The 16,828-nt window shown below is 46.5% G+C and overlaps 1 protein-coding gene and 1 non-coding gene across 2 annotated transcripts; one reads left to right on the top strand and one right to left on the bottom strand.

The window, feature by feature from the left end:
- Positions 1-305: 305 nt before the first annotated feature.
- On the bottom strand, positions 306-378 carry TRNAE-UUC (transfer RNA glutamic acid (anticodon UUC)). The gene has a single exon. It is a non-coding gene; the product is annotated as a tRNA-Glu (tRNA).
- A 1,055-nt stretch (positions 379-1,433) lies between these two features.
- Positions 1,434-16,823, top strand: LOC147008353 (uncharacterized; the record flags this gene model as incomplete). Its single annotated transcript, XM_085864911.1, has 2 exons — positions 1,434-2,051; positions 15,532-16,823. Coding segments are annotated over exons 1-2 (1,353 nt in total), but the record flags the coding sequence as incomplete, so codon positions are not given.
- Positions 16,824-16,828: the final 5 nt, after the last annotated feature.

Below are 16,828 nucleotides of genomic sequence, written 5' to 3'. Positions count from 1 at the left end.
GTGGTGTTCAGTATTATTTAATTCTGATGGAAGAACCTTGAAACATTCGGCCATTTCCAGGTCCTGCTTCTCCGTGGGTCACCGAGGGTCATTGAGGGCTCCAAGAAATTAAATACAATTGTCCATTGTGACGTCACAGCAAATCAATCAGATCGTTCACAATCTTCATCAACGATCAACACAAGCAAGGAAAAGTGACAACACGACTCATCAATCATATGTAAGGATGATATATATAAGATACAAAAACCTTGATGAGGAATATTAAAAATTAAAAAAAATCATGGGACTTTGAAAATAAATAATTCCCTGGCCGGGAATCGAACCCGGGCCTCGGCGGTGAAAGCACCAAATCCTAACCACTAGACCACCAGGCGTCATTCTTTCAAACACAACAACACGATCACAAAACTTTACTGGAAGCTTGAACCCTCCGTCGCGTTCGACGGGACACACTGACCCGGCAGAGTTTTGTTTCCTTCCAACTTTTTTAATAAAAAGTTTTTTTTTGGTTTGATCTTTCACACTTGCACCAGATAAAGGGGTTCACACATTCCTGTGTGTTTGTTTAATTTTATTTTTTTCGGGATTGTCATTAAAAATTTAATGTGAAAAAAACTTCACATGAATGCAGTCGTGGGTCAGATGGACCTGAGTATTCATTTAACCTCTATTTCGCTCGAACAAAACACTTTTACACACGACCTTTCATGGTTGTTTAGAACAAAGTGTGATGCATATTCCGATGGTCTCCAGGCAGCTGTCTGCACAGCCACCATCACATCAGCGACACCGTCTCCGCGGACACCATCAGACCGGAGATGGCAAGGAGGAGGAGCCTCCATGACGTGTCTCGCTATTTGCTCCGTCAAGCCACGTGACGAAATATCGGAAGTCGTTTTTATTGTTGTTGTTGTTGTTGTTGTTGTTGTTGTTGTTGTTGTTGTTGTTGTGATCAATATTGGGAACTTTTTCAACTTTCTGTGATGAATCTTTCATCTGCCACATGATCCTGTAAAATAATCTTAACAACAATTATAATATTGTATTATTAATGATAATTGTTGAAAAATGATTATTTGGAAGGAAAAATACTTTTTGACAAAAACAAAGGAATATTTTCATTGTTCTCATATTAAATGTATATGTTTGGAAAATTACATGACCAGGCTGGGAATCGAACACGGGTCTTTCAGTAAACCCTTGTATTGTTGTGCCATGTTCTCACACATCCATGTTCTATTGTTTCGTTCACACTCCCATTGTTCTCATCATTCCACGTGAACATTGAACGATCGCCACATGTCTTTGTGCTTACTCTTCTCACCAAGGATTGTTCAACATGTTGACAGGCGAATGGTCTCCGGACAAGGTCCCAGAGGAGACGGTCCAAGACAGAAAGACCACCGACCTGCCTGTGGTGAAAGAGTGAGAGACCCAAAGACTCGGCCTCATCGCGGGAGTTTACACAATCCCGAGGTTGGGATCGTGAGATGACTACACCGTGAGGGGATACAAGAAGATATCAATCAATCATCCGGTTTATTTAATATAAATCCTACGTCACATCGTGTGTACAAGGTATGGGGACAAAGTCGCTCCGAATCCAAAGGTCGTTCCGAATCAAAATATCCGTTCCGTGTTTTGTGACTCGCCCGCTGTTTTGGCGCCACATGCTCCTCCCTCGCGCTCCCATCTTCCACCTTCCTGTGTGTCGACACTGATCGTGCGGAGTCCTCGATGGACGGGCGTGGGGACGGCGGAACGCGATGTTGGGTGGTTCGTTTGTCCGAGACATAATAAGGGGGTTTAGGCCCCATTCGGCCCTCGACGAGGGGAGTGGTGAGCGAGCACGGATTTCTCTGTTATGGAGGTCGAGGCTCAGGGAGCGGGTGCATCGCCGATCAAAGGGAATCGGACCTTGGAGGGGAAGGGTACTTGAGGTACCCCTGAGACCCGGGATCGTCCATTTGAATAACCAGCGATCAACATGGACACGTTGCTGACCGCAGGACAATTACTCCACCGTCAGGAGTGGAAACGTCCACCCGGTGAGTAGGGAGGGGGGGGGAGCTGGGGATGGGATATCACCGGCGGTATGACGTCATCACCGTGTCGGGGGAATCCCTGCTCATCCCGCCTCTTCACACATGGTTGTTACCTCCACCACCCAGGTTGGACGGACGATATGTTTCCATCCATGTCTGTCTGTCTGTGAACAGGATATCTTAAGAAGTTGCGGATTGATTTGGTGGACAGGTTAGGTGTGTAACAAGGACAAATTGATTTGATTTTGCTGAAGATCCGAATCCGGACACGAGAATTATATATTTAATACTAGGCAAAACCCCATCACAGACGGATTCCGTTCATTCAACCACCCTCACCAGCTCACCCACACTCGAGGGACATGGACTGGACAGGGCGTGCTTGCCCCCACCCCTGCCCCATTCCTCCCTGCCTCCCACCCCCTGCCTTCAATTTGCTTACCCCCGCCCAAAAGTTTAATTACCCCGGCCCTGCCCCCCGTCTCTTGATTCCCCGCCCCACTTGCCCCCGGGCCCCCGCCCCCTGTCCACCCCCTCACACTCAACCCCGCCTAATTCACCCCAGCCCCCGCCCACTCACCCCCCGCCCCATTTACCCCCGTCTCCCGCTTTCAATTTGCTTACTCCCACCCAAAAAATTGCTTACCTTGCCCCCTGCCTCTTCACTCCCTGCCCCCGTCTCTTCATCCCCCGCCTCCGCCTCTTCACTCCTCGCCCCCGTCTCAACGAAAAGTGTTTATTCTGCTTCAGAGTTGAAAGTTGACTCTTGCCACTATGTGCTATGCACTCTTACAGGTACGAAGTCTCTTTCAGTCCAGGTCACAGTACCGAGAAAAACGTGACACGACCGCTATGAGGAGCACAAAATTGGTCCTTCAGTATTAATATATAGATCACTAGTGATTCTTCCAATGGAGAAGAAGATCTGAGTTGGTGGAGAACTTGATCCTTGATGTCTTGAGACATTTCATCGATCCTTCCCTTGACGGTATCGTTTGATAGAGAGATTTGGGAAAGCTTGTTTGCACTATCCTTCCCCAGAACGAGCTCTGCTCCACACAGAGACCACTTGGTTTTATGAGAGTTTCTCTGATGTTATGGATATTTTTGGCCCTTTGTAATCAACATGGCGATCTCACAGGAAGCCTCAACAACCTTTGGGGTCTGTTGCCAAAATGCTCCACTGCTGTCCATCTTGGCTTGCTTCAAGGACTGCCTTTTTGTTTCAGAGAATGCCTTGGGTTTGGCACCTAGAGCAGGATGTGTTGTCTTCAAGTGGCTTTCCGAGCATGTGGGCTGCACGACATCATTGTTCAGAGTCTTGTGGCATATTACCCATTGGGGATCTGTGTGTCACCCTTTTGGAGGGACACAAATACAAACCGAATATGTTCGCCAAGATACTCCCGCCTCTTTTCACTCATTGCGAATTATTTGGTTTGAAATTGGCACTGCAAATCTGTGAAGAAAAAAATTAATTTTAATATTAAAATATTAATATTAATATTGAATTTAAATAAATGTTAAATTTTAAAATTAATTTTAAAAACCGAAAATGGAAGGCTGAGTCGCGAATAGAAAGCGAAAATTATTACAGGTGATACTTTTTTTAAAGTGGGTGGAGCTGGTAACCTTGGCAACCATTAATATTTTGATTTTCAAATGGTTTCTGGTCACTGTCACATAAATAGACAATCACAGGTGAGATAGGCCCATTGAAGGTCTGTTAGCAATCAGGCTCGATGAGATCTGTGACTTGCTTCATGTACCACGTAAACCTGTACGAACCTGTTTCATGGGTGACTGAGAGGTGACGCTGCTCTCAGTGCCGGGCAAGGTCTTTGCTCGGATAATTCTTGACAGGGTTCGCCACCATCTGCTTGAGCACCAGGGTCCAGAGCAGTAAGGCTTTACACCAAAGAGGTCAACGATTGACTGTATCCTTCCTGTTCGGGTCGTCACTGAACGCAGACGAGAGCTTCGGCAGGGGCTGCTTGCAGCCTATGTTGATCTCTGTGAAGCGTTTGATTCAGTGAATCGGAATGCCCTCTGGAGGATTCTTGATTTTCGTGGGGTGCCACCAAGCCTGATCATTCTGATGTCTGAACTCTACTCTGGTACTGAGACTGCTGTGAGATGTGGTAGTACCATCTCTGACTTATCTCGAGTTGTTACTGGAGTTTGTCAGGGGTGTGTACTGGCCCCACACTTTTCAGCGCTTGTATGGACTGGATTCTGGGGAAGATTTTGGAGAGATCACACCACGGTGCATCATGTGTGGAATGTCAAGATCTCTGACTTTGATTTCGCAGATGATGCAGTCATCTTTGTGGGGATTCTAGATATCCTTTTGGAGGCCCTCGAGGTGCTGAACGTGGAGTTGGAGCCACTGAGATGACGGGTTTCCTGGGTCCAGACTAAGATCCAGCCTTTCAATGACATCTGGGATGCTGCTATCTTGTCTGTGCCTGTTTGTGGCGATAATGTTGAGGTCATGGAGAGATTCACTTACCTTGGGAGTGATATTCATGTCTCTGCTGGCTGTGAGCCAGAGGTCAACAGACGTCTGGGTCGGGCCTGGGGAGTCATGGATTTATTGTGTCACGGGGTGTAGCGCTGCCGGGACCTCTGCAGGTGGACAAAGGTCCGAGTCTTCAGGTCCTTGGTGCTTCCAGTTTTGCTCTATGAATGTGAGACTTGAACTCTGACCAGAGATCTGAGACGGAGACTTAATTCCTTTGGTACCATGTCTCTTTTTTGGTACCAATGAGATTTGTTACCTGCATAGTCTGTGAGCATCAGCTGCGGCTGTCTGAACATGTGGCTCGTTTTCACAGATGCTGATCCTGCTCACCAGATTCTCTCAGCGAGCGATCCTTGTGAAGGGAGGAGGCCAATGGGCCCACCACGTGTCTCGTGGTTGCTTCAGGTTGTTCAGCATCTCAAGGAGATGGGGATGGGCCAGGCATCTGTCTGGGGGATGGACAGACGGAGACCCCTGGAGTACCGGAGGAAAGTGGTCGCGGCAATGTGCTCCTCCAGTGCATGCTCCCATACCTGACCTGGCCTGACAGGTGAGATATATTTAATTTCTGATAGATATTGTTGTGGGCCGGGGGTCGTGTGAGAAGACCACGAGGTGGGGGAAGCTATCTGGGCTCCCACCAGACTCCCGGGAATTGTCGACCGTCGCACACGGATAATTCCGTGAAGCGGCGGGTCGCTTCACCGACCGTGGACCCAAAATAACTCAACCGCATTACCTGTGTAATGGTAATTACAACCGCATTACCATTACATTACCTCCCGTCTCTGAGTTAATCGGGTTACCTAATTAATCCCGTGATTTAATTACTGGGGAACACGCCCTCGCTACGCCTTGTCTGAACCGGATCACTCTCTCGGATCACGTCACGGGATCGGATGCAGCCGAGCGACACTGCCAAGGACGTACCGGCTAAAAGGAAGTGATCGTTGGGAATAAAGTCCCAGCTATTCTAGGATTCGGACCATGCTGGATCAATGGAAGAAAAGACAAAAACGAGCTGGGATTATTTCCAATAATAATTTATTAACAATGGGCGAGGAATGGGATGTGGTACGATCAAGATTTATTGGGGTATTTTGTGCAGAGATAGGGGGGAGAGAGGTGTGGTGCAGCAAATAAACAAGCAACTTGCAAAAGCAGACACAGAGCAGACAACCTGAAAATAATAATAATGATAACAACAACGATCTTCTACAGCCTTACTTAAGCAGACAGGCGCCAGGACACAGACACACACACACACACACACACACACACACACACACACACACACACACACACACACACACACACACACACACACACACACACACACACACACACACACACACACACACACACACACACACACACACACAACTCGATGAAGAGGGAGTATTGAAAGAATAAGGAAGGGAAGTTGAGGCTACAATCTCGGTACCTTTGTACTTGATTGCACAACGTGCCACTGATACGTTTCGGGGGGGGGGGGGGGTGGCGGGAGAGGGGAAAACAAGCGATATAAATTTGCCCCATCTCACTGTAAGCTGGTCGATGGAAGAAAAAAAAGTGATGCCACCATCCTGAGAAGTGGAAGAAGAGGAAGTAAGAAGAGTCGGCAGCATGAAAATAGGTTATCCATCCAATAGATAAAATAGGTTATCTCATATATTTATTGGGTAGTCGATCGAGTCGAAAAAAAAAAAAATTTGAGATTTATTCTCCCCTTATTATCAGTATTTAAAATGGTGATTTCAGTTAATACAATGGCGATTTCGATGAAACTTGGTTGGTAGGTTCATACCATGACCGAGTTGTGTGCAAAAGAGAACCGTTGCTATTGACCCCACCGTTGCCTAGCAACGGGACTTTGAAATTTTCGAAAAATCATAAAAAATTTATTTTTTCGAAAATCAAAAATTGGCCCACGAGCGACTGTGGGCAGTACATTCAGCCATATTGTCAAAGATTTCCAGCCGGATCCTATAAAAACTGTCGGAGAAGATAGATGTTGAATGAACCCTGGTCGAAAACAAGAAAAAAACGGTTTGTTATTTCTCAGAGACTATGAGTCAGATATACATGAAACTGGTATGGTAGGTTCATGGTTTGTCCTGGTTATGTGTGAGAAAGAACCGTTGCTATGGACCCCTCCATAGCAACGGCCAGCCGTAATGTGAGAAAGAACCGGTGCCGAGCAACGGCCGAAAAACCTCTAAATGTGGGGGTATTTTAACGAAAAAACAATCTGCAGCATTTTCCCTTCAAGCTAAAATCATGAATTTTCTTGTGCTTAATCCTCAGGTCATTCCCCATCGAACGGGCCCATCACGTCAGGTTCTATTGGGTCGTCGACGACCCATGTCCGCCTACCGGCTTGTGGATATATATATATATATATATATATATATATATATATATATATATATATATATATATATATATATATATATATATATATATATATATATATATATATATATATATATATATATATATGTATATATATACGTATATATACATATATATATGTATATATATATATATATATATATATATATATATATATGTATATATATATATATATATATATATATATATATATATATATATATATATATATATATATATATATAACAGCGAAATGTTTTTGTTTGTGACCTGACTGCTTTGAGCTCTGAGTACGTCTGTTAATTACATATTGTTGAAATGTGAGTTGGTCTATTGATTGATTATGTAGTTTTGGAACGTTTGTCCATTGAATCCTTGCTGATGGAATGTATGACTCTTAATTATGTACCAATAACGGGTTGGAACGTTTTAATAATGAATAATTACTCATCGAATTATATTAATGACACAAAGCCACATAAAACACCATGCAAAAGAAGTCCTGGTGAGGGACTGCAATATCTGATTACCCTCTCTTGTTAAGCCTCCCCCGATACTCCTGCAGGATAGCGGAAGGTTTATTGCTGTTATAAGGGTTGTTTGTCCAATTTGTGCACCCCAACTTTTTTGCAATTTCTTCTCTGAAACTGCACACACGATTTTGATGATACTTGACCACAACCTTGACAAATCACCTTGACCACAACCTTGACAATACTTGACAAATCACCCGGTATGCACCAAAGTTTGTTCACTGGTATTAAAAAAACGGGCCTTATGGGGGTGGGGGTTGCTCCCCAATGTAGGTGTTTCTTTTCTCCTCAGAAATGACACACAGTTCTGATCAAACTTGACCACAACCTTCATCACCCATGAGGTAACAAAGTCTGTAAACAGTATTTAATAAATCGAGGTCTGAGGGGTCGACGGGTGGGTCGACGGTGACGGCCCCTGTTGAAGAATTTTCAATTTCTTCTGTATATTTGAGTTATTTATTACAACAAAACAGATGGAAACACGAACATATTGTTGCGGATCCCGGGTGGCGGGATTCTCACCCGATCCTAAGGCGCCACCCTCACCACCGCCGTCTCCGGGGTTTATAACGCCGGCCGGCTCGGCACAGGCCTCGGTCACGCGTCTTCAATTGTGATACCAACGTAATCCTTGTACCTTACCAGTTGGGGAAATAGAACCCCAGTTACAGACTGGTTGTGTCAGATGCCGAGCGTTTCCTGGCAGTCTGTAACCATTTTTGGTTTTATATGCCAATCAAACGGATCGTTTCTCGACGCGACACAAATTAATCCATAGCGGCAACTTCATCCGAATCAACCAGATTTATTGGGGAACATCGGGGATCACAACACAAGCAAAACATTCACGACAATGGTTTAATCAACAATCCTCAACCCGTTCTTAACTAGGGAACCACGGACTACAGGTTTTGAGCCGGTCGCTACCGAGATATGCCTTATACAACACGTGCAGCCAAAGACAGACAGACAGACAGACAGCATGCATGCAAGGCAAGACAGAGTACTTGGTGATGTCTCATGGACGAGAGGACAGTGTCAAAAGCAAGAATGTCGCTCGCAACACGCGGATGTCCATGGATTCGAGCCCCAGCTCGAACGCGCCGCGTGGCAAAATAGAGGCGTCGTACTCTTGACCCCTTCGCACCACACGCGGTCTCCGCGCGCTCTGACCCCACGTAAGGTCGACGATGGGCCTCAGCTGATCTCTCTCACGGTCCAGCATACAAATCCAGGCCTGGCCTGTTCACCAGACAAGGCCCAAATCGAGGTGCTGGGCTCCGGCAAGCGGATCGGCAAACATGTCGAGTCGTTGGTGTGAGCAGGGACCGTCAGAGGCTCCGTCGTCTCCTCTCCTGCCTTCCCGCCTCGAAGCCCGATTTCTCAACTCCATCCTCTCTTACTGCCAAAAATGCGGACTCGACGTGCAGGCAGGTTCAGTGTTTCTCCCGGCAGATCCAACACTGTCCCTCTTCGTTCGCACGCTTCGAAAACACGAGCACGCCTCGAGAGCGACTGTTTCCACACACCGAACCTTTTTACGAAGCCTTCGTTTCTCGCTTCGAAGCGACTCCGAGCACGCCTTGAGAACCCGACTGTTCTTCACACACAGCACTCTTTCTATCCTTCGACACACCAGCACCCTCTCAACCGACTGCAGTTTTGTACTTCTGCCAAACTCAACCTGTTCACGAGATCTTCTTTGGCTCGCTCCGAGCCATTGGCTCCTCCCCCTTTTCGAAGTGGACAAACTCCTCCCCTTCGCGTCACTTTCTCTTTTTGGCCACACCCTCTCAGCCAACTGGGCAGGGCCTATCGTCCGGAGAGGGGAGGAAGAAGAGGGAGCCCTCGGCACACCACTACTGTACGAACATAAAAACAGCCTCTTACACCTCCCGACACACATGTAACGTCCATTTTACCACACAACCTCGCTGAACATGCATTTAATGGGGAATCTGAGCTAATCCTATATTTAGTAGTCCAATAAGGGCCATTTCCGCAACAATATCCACATGGAGAATTCAGAGGCGCTTCAATCAGTCACATGGCCTTCCTCTAATTCTGCTGTACATACATGGAAACTTTGAATTCTTATATAGTATTCAATGAGACAATGTCTGTTCTTCCTCCAGACATGCTGACGCCACAGCTGATGTTTTTGGGGTTCAGGGGAAATAATCACACAGCTTTGTTGCAGTAGCCATCTGGAGGCCAGCTTAATTTTGCAGGGATGAGGAATATTTATGGCCTGAAGCTTGATGGGAGTTTTGGTCATTATTTTCACACACATTCAATTTCAGCTGGACTCTTGTTTCCAGATAGACTTTCAGGCACCAGTATATAATTATTTATTTCTAAGAATCCGTCAATAATACAAATAAAATACGAGGTGATTGTATTATCCTGAATGAGGATTAAAGATTATTTGGAAGGCCAATCTGTTTTGGGGAACAAGGGGTATTTTTACTTATCAGACTGGTCACCTTCCAATACAGTCAAGGGATATTGTTGCGGAAATGACCCTTAGTGTGTTATTAAATATAGGATTAGCCCAGATTCCCCCTTAAATGCATGTTCAGTCAGGTTGTTTGGTAATTGGACATTACATGTGTGTCGGGAGGTGTAGCAGGCTGTCCAGTGTTCCTACAGTGGTGGTGGACTGGGAGGCGCCTTGCTTATTTTTCCTTCCCCTCTCCGAACTTGCTCCGCCCAGCGCTCTGAGAGTCTCGGTCGGCGAGACGTGTCGGCAGCTGATTGGTGGAGGGCAGCTGCAATCTCGAGCGATGGACCAATCACGGGTCCCCGGGGGAGTGTCCAGAGAGCGGGCGCCGGAGGGAAAGGGTGGAACTGCCTGAGCCTCGAGTCGGGCGATCGGCAGTAAGTGGAACTGCATGAGGTCTGCCTGCGATCTGCTGTATAAGAAACGGCTTGTGGGAGTCTGCGATCGGCTGTAAAATGAAACTGGCTGCTCGAGTCGAGTCTGGGATCGGCTTTCGTGAGAAGAGCGAGCCCCAGGAAGGCAGGAGGAACTGCATGAGGGGAGTCGGCGATCGACTTTTATGAGGAGGTCACCGACAGGTTCATCCGGAGTCAAGTGACGGAGCCTCTGACTGTCCCTACTCACTGCACGGCTCGACACGTCTTGTAATCCCATCGATCCGCCTGCGGAGCCCAACACCTCCATTTGGCCTATTCTGGTGAACGGACCAGGCCTGGATTTGTATGCTGGACCTTGTGAAAAGCCAGCTGGAGCACACCGTGGATCTTCCGCTCTTGCGCCGCCGACCTTACGGGGGCTGAACGCGCTGACGCTGGTGCGCAAGCAGTGCCGGGAGAAGGAGTACGAGTGCAGTTTTGCCACGCTGCATGCTCGAGCTGGGTGCTCAAATCCGTTGACATCGGCTTGTCACGAGCCACATTCGTGCCTTTGACACTTTTCCTCTCGTCCATGAGGCATCACTAAGTACTCTGTGTCTTGTCTGCATGTTTTCTGCATGTTGTCTAAGGTTTATCTCGCTAGGGTTCCCTTCGAAACCCATAATCCGTAGCTCCCAAGTTAAGAGCGGGTTATCCATTGATTAAAACATTGTCGTGAATGTTTTGCTTGTGTCGTGTTCCCGATGTGTCCCCAATAAATCTGGCTGATTCAAATGGAAGTTGCCGCCTTGAGTTTATTCGTGCCGTGCTGAGGAACAATTGTTCGATTTGTATTTAAAACCAAAAATGGTTACGGACTGGCACACTCCGCTCGGTCTCTGACAAACCCAGTCTGTAACCGGGGTCTATTTCCCCAACTGGCAAAGCACAGGTGTACGTTGGTATCGTGAACCGAGGCACGTGGACCTAGGCCTGTGCTGAACTGGCCGGCGTTATAACCCCGGAGAGGGCGGTGCTGTTAAGTGACGCCGAATCTTCAACATTTGGCTGTCAAGAGAAGGGTGCGAATCCCGCCACCGCCGAATCCTTTACAATATGAGGTCATTTAAAATGCGAATATGTATAATTAAAATAGATACCTGTTCAAGCACATTGATGTAAAAAGCATGTTGTATTTGAGCACATTTCCAATAAAAGAGAAATTACAATATATTGTGCTTTTCCTAAAAACATTAAATTTTTTTAATTTTTTTATCACCCTCAAACCCATTACGCTAATTTTGGAGAAATTTGCACCGACACCCCCCAAAATATGTATTTGCTTTCTTCTCCGAAACGACACGCAATTTCAATGAAACTTGACCACAACATTCACCAAAGTTTCTTCACGACGTTAATATATATATATATATATATATATATATATATATATATATATATATATATATATATATATATATATATATATATATATATATATATATATATATATATATATATATATATATATATATATATATATATATATATATATATATGCCTGGTGTGTTGGCGTCGTGGTTAGGGCAGCGGCTTGGGATCCAAAAGGTCCTGAGTTCAAGCCCCGTTGGGCCACTGAATTAATACATCAGGGGGTTGACTCAGCCTGTCATCCTTCCGAGGTCGGCGAAATGAGTACCAGTATACTGGGCCGGTGTATACCCCGGTTAAAATAGGTGTACCATATCCCTGTGTGTCGTATGAGGCGACCAGGGTTGCGTCAGGAAGGGCATCCGGCGTAAAACATGTGCCAAATCACTTTGCGGATCATACGGATGATCCGCTGTGGCGACCCCTTATGGGAGCAGCCGAAAGAAGGAGAAGATATATATATATATATATATATATATATATATATATATATATATATATATATATATATATATATATATATATATATATATATATATATATATATATATTGTTGTGGTTGACGAAATTCGCAAACCACCATTCAGGTCCCTTAGGTGAGATATCTCTGTAAGTATATGTGTAGTTAGGCCCAAACCCGTTGTTTCGAGGGAATAAATGTCATTCATTCGGGCTGCGACCATTCTAGATAGCCGTTTTTCTTTTACTATCTTTATTTTGGACCAGCCGCCATTACTACCATTACTACCACCACCAACCACGTCTCAACAGCCATCACACAACAACCACCAACCGCAACGCCGCTTCACAACCACAGCCACGACCTTTACCGTCACAACACGCCCTCGCAACCATCGCATCACCGCCATTCCCACGCCGCTTGTGGGCACCGATACTGGACTCGTGCAGGGCGCGCACCGAGCAGCGGGTGCAAAAACACCAGCCTTTCCGAAGCAATCGGATCAAAAACGACTCACGCCCACTTCTGTTCCGTCCTATCGGCGAGCGTGGGGCGATTTGGCCCCGCCTCCAGGTGCGTCGGAGTATAATCGCTATATGCAGATTCGTGGATCAAAAAGCATTCACGCCCACTTTCCCTCTGTCCAATGGGGAGCCAGCCAGAGGTAAAGGGTCGAAGGTGAAGGAGCGAGGCCCCGGGGGCTATAAAGGGCCGCGTTCGCCCGCCGGGCAGTGGAGTTGGAAAGAGTCAGTCAAGGAGAGTGGAGAAGAGAAGAGTCGGAGAAAGCAGTTGGACGGAGCTGTGGAGAGTGGGAGAGTTGGAGAGGTGGCGGCGGCGGAGGCAGTCGAGAGGGCGCTCGTGTCAGAGTCGGGGAGCTGCGGAGAGGGGAGGCCGATAACGCGACCGAGGTCGTGGTGGAGACGCTCGTCGCGGGACCCGAGACAGGGAGATATCCTCCATCCCCCGAGCATCAACAACCCCCTCCTGTTTCCCCCCGCGCTGAGATAGTGTGAGAAGGGGGCCCCGTTCCCACCCCATTCCAGACACTGTCCGCGAGGCCCGCGGAGTCGGGGCGCCACCGCCATTTTGCGGCTCATCACCTGACGGGTAGGCTCGACGCGGTCTCGGCCCCAGGCCCGTCTGCCCCCTCATAGTGGAGGGTGGTCCCTTTTTCTTTTGCTTTGAGTATATGTGTTGTCGGCGCCGTCTGTGAAGTAAAACTGTATAAGTGTTGCCGTGTGCTCGGTAGTCGGTGGTAGAGCTGCATTGTGTTTCACTTTTACATTTGCTTTTTGTGCATTATTGTGGTGTTTCTTCTTTTACATTTGCTTTTGGTGTATAATTGTATATGTGTGCTATCCGTGTGCCATCGCGGAATAAATGTGCTTTATGTTGAACTGTTTTTCCCGTTTCGCTTCGTCTTTTCCTTTATTGAATCTCCATCTTACTTCACGTAAAGGGTTGGTCGTGGGCTAAAACGCCCGATAATTAATCGAACCGTCGGGGTTGACGATAACACCGCTCGGTTATCCCGATAGTACGGAACGGGTCGCTTAAAGTGGCCCGTGTCCGAAGTCGACCTGCGGCGAGGTGCGATCGCCCGGTCTACCCTCCGTGTGGGTACTTAGGTAGGTCGAATTTGGCGAGCAACCCTATCCCACGCGGGGGGCCGATTGGCACGATCGTGGTGAGGCCGAAAGGCCCACCCGTGACTAGTTCCCGGCGTTAGTCCGAGAGGGTCACGACGGGATTGTCCGTCCGGTGGGCGACGTGCCACGATTCGAGTTACGTGGCCGTTCGCACGCCGGCGGGCGCGAATCCGCAACAATATATATATATATATATATATATATATATATATATATATATATATATATATATATATATATATATATATATATATATATATATATATATATATATATATATATATATATATATATATATTGTTACGTTTGAGGGGGGTATGCATTCAAAGGGTAATTAGGATGTTTAATTAGGTATGCCATGCTGTTCGAGTTTACCAGGATCTCGATGTAATAAGTAGCAATTCCGTGGTGATAAGTTGTCTAGTAAATGTCCATTTCTTCAAGGGGAAATGATAATTGTCACGTAATTAGTTAGGGAAACGGGTTAGGGTAAGTGTGTCTGCGTAAACCCCTTTAAGTATTCCCTGGAGGCTTGCCGTGACGTCACAGGACAGTGCTGCGGATGGCTCCGCCCCGTGATCACGATTGGCGGAAGGCGACGGTGGTGGGCCAATAAAACGGCTCGATTGGAAGTGACGAGGACGGGAGGATAAAAAGGTTCTGTTCGGGGAAAAGAGAAGAGGAAGAAGATCGGTACAGAAAAACCGTTTTGGTGGAGGTTGTTGTGCTTGGAGCGTGCTGTGTTGTTGCGCTGATTCGATCCTGGTTTTCATCGTGTCTCGAGGCCCTGCTGTGCTTCGTGCCTCAGCTCGGTTGGCTCTGGGGTTCTGCTGTCTCTGAGTACGGGGTCGAACGGCGGGCGGACCTGCCTCCCTCTCCTGCTCGCAACTTGGCGCCAGAACTGGTTCCCTGGCGGCTGTGAGCGGACTTGGGCCGACACCAGGAGGTCGACAGTACCACGGTGTCTCCTGCCCCTGACGAGCGCAACGCCAGCTCGTCCGGCGCCAATCCAGGGACTGTTGCGTCCGCACCACGGGCCAGCCTGACCACCAGGACCAGCTACGTTTTGTGTGTGTGTGTGTGTGTGTGTGTGTGTGTGTGTGTGTGTGTGTGTGTGTGTGTGTGTGTGTGTGTGTGTGTGTGTACCTGGCGCCTTAGAGGGCTTGAGATTTGTATATTCATTGGAATTATCTGTGATTTCCCCACGCCCGAACCTACACCACCATCCCGTCGAATCGCCCCGGATCCCTCTTCTTGCCGAGTCTTGTTATTTCTGGTTAGAGAAATAAACGTTATCAACTCAGTGAAAAGCGACTCGTGCCACCTTCCTCGTCCCGTTTGCGGTAGAGCGATTAGAACCGCCATCTTTGGGTTATAAATAAATAAACCGCCTCCATCGTTTCGGCTCATTTTACGTTGGCGGGACTGTTCAAGTCCCGTAGACGTCACAATATATATATATATATATATATATATATATATATATATATATATATATATATATATATATATGGATATATATCGGGGTCCAAGAGGGTCTACATGGTTGTGGGGGGGGGTTGGGGTGAGGGGGGGTAGGTGTTGCAATGATGCATTTTCTAGTTAGTTTTGTGTTTCAATGTCTTTGCAGATAAAGAAATGAAAATCATTTATTTTACCAACTCTGCCCAGTTCGACACAGAAGATCATTTCAATCAGCAAATGCCTTGTTGTCTGGACAATCACAAATCGAGCAGCGTCTCTTCCAACAACCACAAGAGTTGTTTAAAGGCGATCAAGCAGATCCAAGGAAACAACAAACCCTTCAAGCGTTCCGTGTGTAACAAGGCTTTTCCTACTTCATCAAATTTACATCGTCATGCAAGATTACATTCCGGGGAGAAACCCTTCAAATATTCCATGTGCTCGAAGACGTTTGCTGATTCATCATCTTTACATCGACATGAACGGATGCATTCCCTGGAAAAACCCAACAAGTGTTCTGTTTGCCCCAAGGCATTTGTTTCTTCATCATTTTTACGTCGACATGAACGAGTACATTCCGGGGATAAACCCTACAAGTGTTCTGTGTGCTCGAATGCCTTTTTTTCAAAATCAGGTTTAAATTATCATAAAAAAACACATTCCGGGGATAAACCCTACAAATGTTCTGTTTGCTCCAAGGCATTTGCTGCTTCATCTTCTTTACATCGACATGAACGAGTACATTCCGGGGATAAACCCTACAAGTGTTCTCTTTGCCCCAAGGCATTTGCTGCTTCATCAACTTTACATCGACATGAACGACTACATTCCGGGGATAAACCCTACAAGTGTTCTGTTTGTCACAAGGCATTTGCTACTTCTTCAACTTTACATGAACATGATCGAGTACATTCCGGGGATAAACCCTACAAGTGTTCTGTTTGCCCCAAGGCATTTGCTGTTTCATCAACTTTACATCAACATCAACGAGTACATTCCGGGGATAAACCCTACAAGTGTTCTGTTTGTAACAAGGCATTTGCTCAATCATCATCTTTACAAACACATGAACGAGGACATTCCGGGGATAAACCCCACAAGTGTTCTGTTTGCCCAAAGGCATTTGCTACTTCTTCATCTTTCCATCGACATGAACGAGTACATTCCGGGGATAAACCCTACAAGTGTTCTGTTTGTAACAAGGCATTTACTGATTCATCAACTTTACATCAACATGAACAAGTACATTCCAGGGATAAATCCTACAAGTGTTCTGTGTGCTCGAATACCTTTTTTTCAAAATCAGGTTTGCATTATCATAAAAAAACACATTCCCGGGATAAACCCTACAAATGTTCTGTTTGCTCCAAGGTATTTGCTGATTCACCTTCTTTACATCGTCATGGACGGAAACATTCCGGGGATAAACCCTACAAGTGTTCTGTTTGTAAAAAGGCATTTGG

Source organism: Eptatretus burgeri, chromosome 19, assembly GCF_056783735.1.
Source record: "Eptatretus burgeri isolate ZD-2024b chromosome 19, Ebu_testis_v1, whole genome shotgun sequence".
Lineage (NCBI taxonomy): Eukaryota > Metazoa > Chordata > Myxini > Myxiniformes > Myxinidae > Eptatretus > Eptatretus burgeri.
Note: the sequence above shows the minus strand (reverse complement) of the source record. Positions and strands in the feature narration are given on the sequence as shown.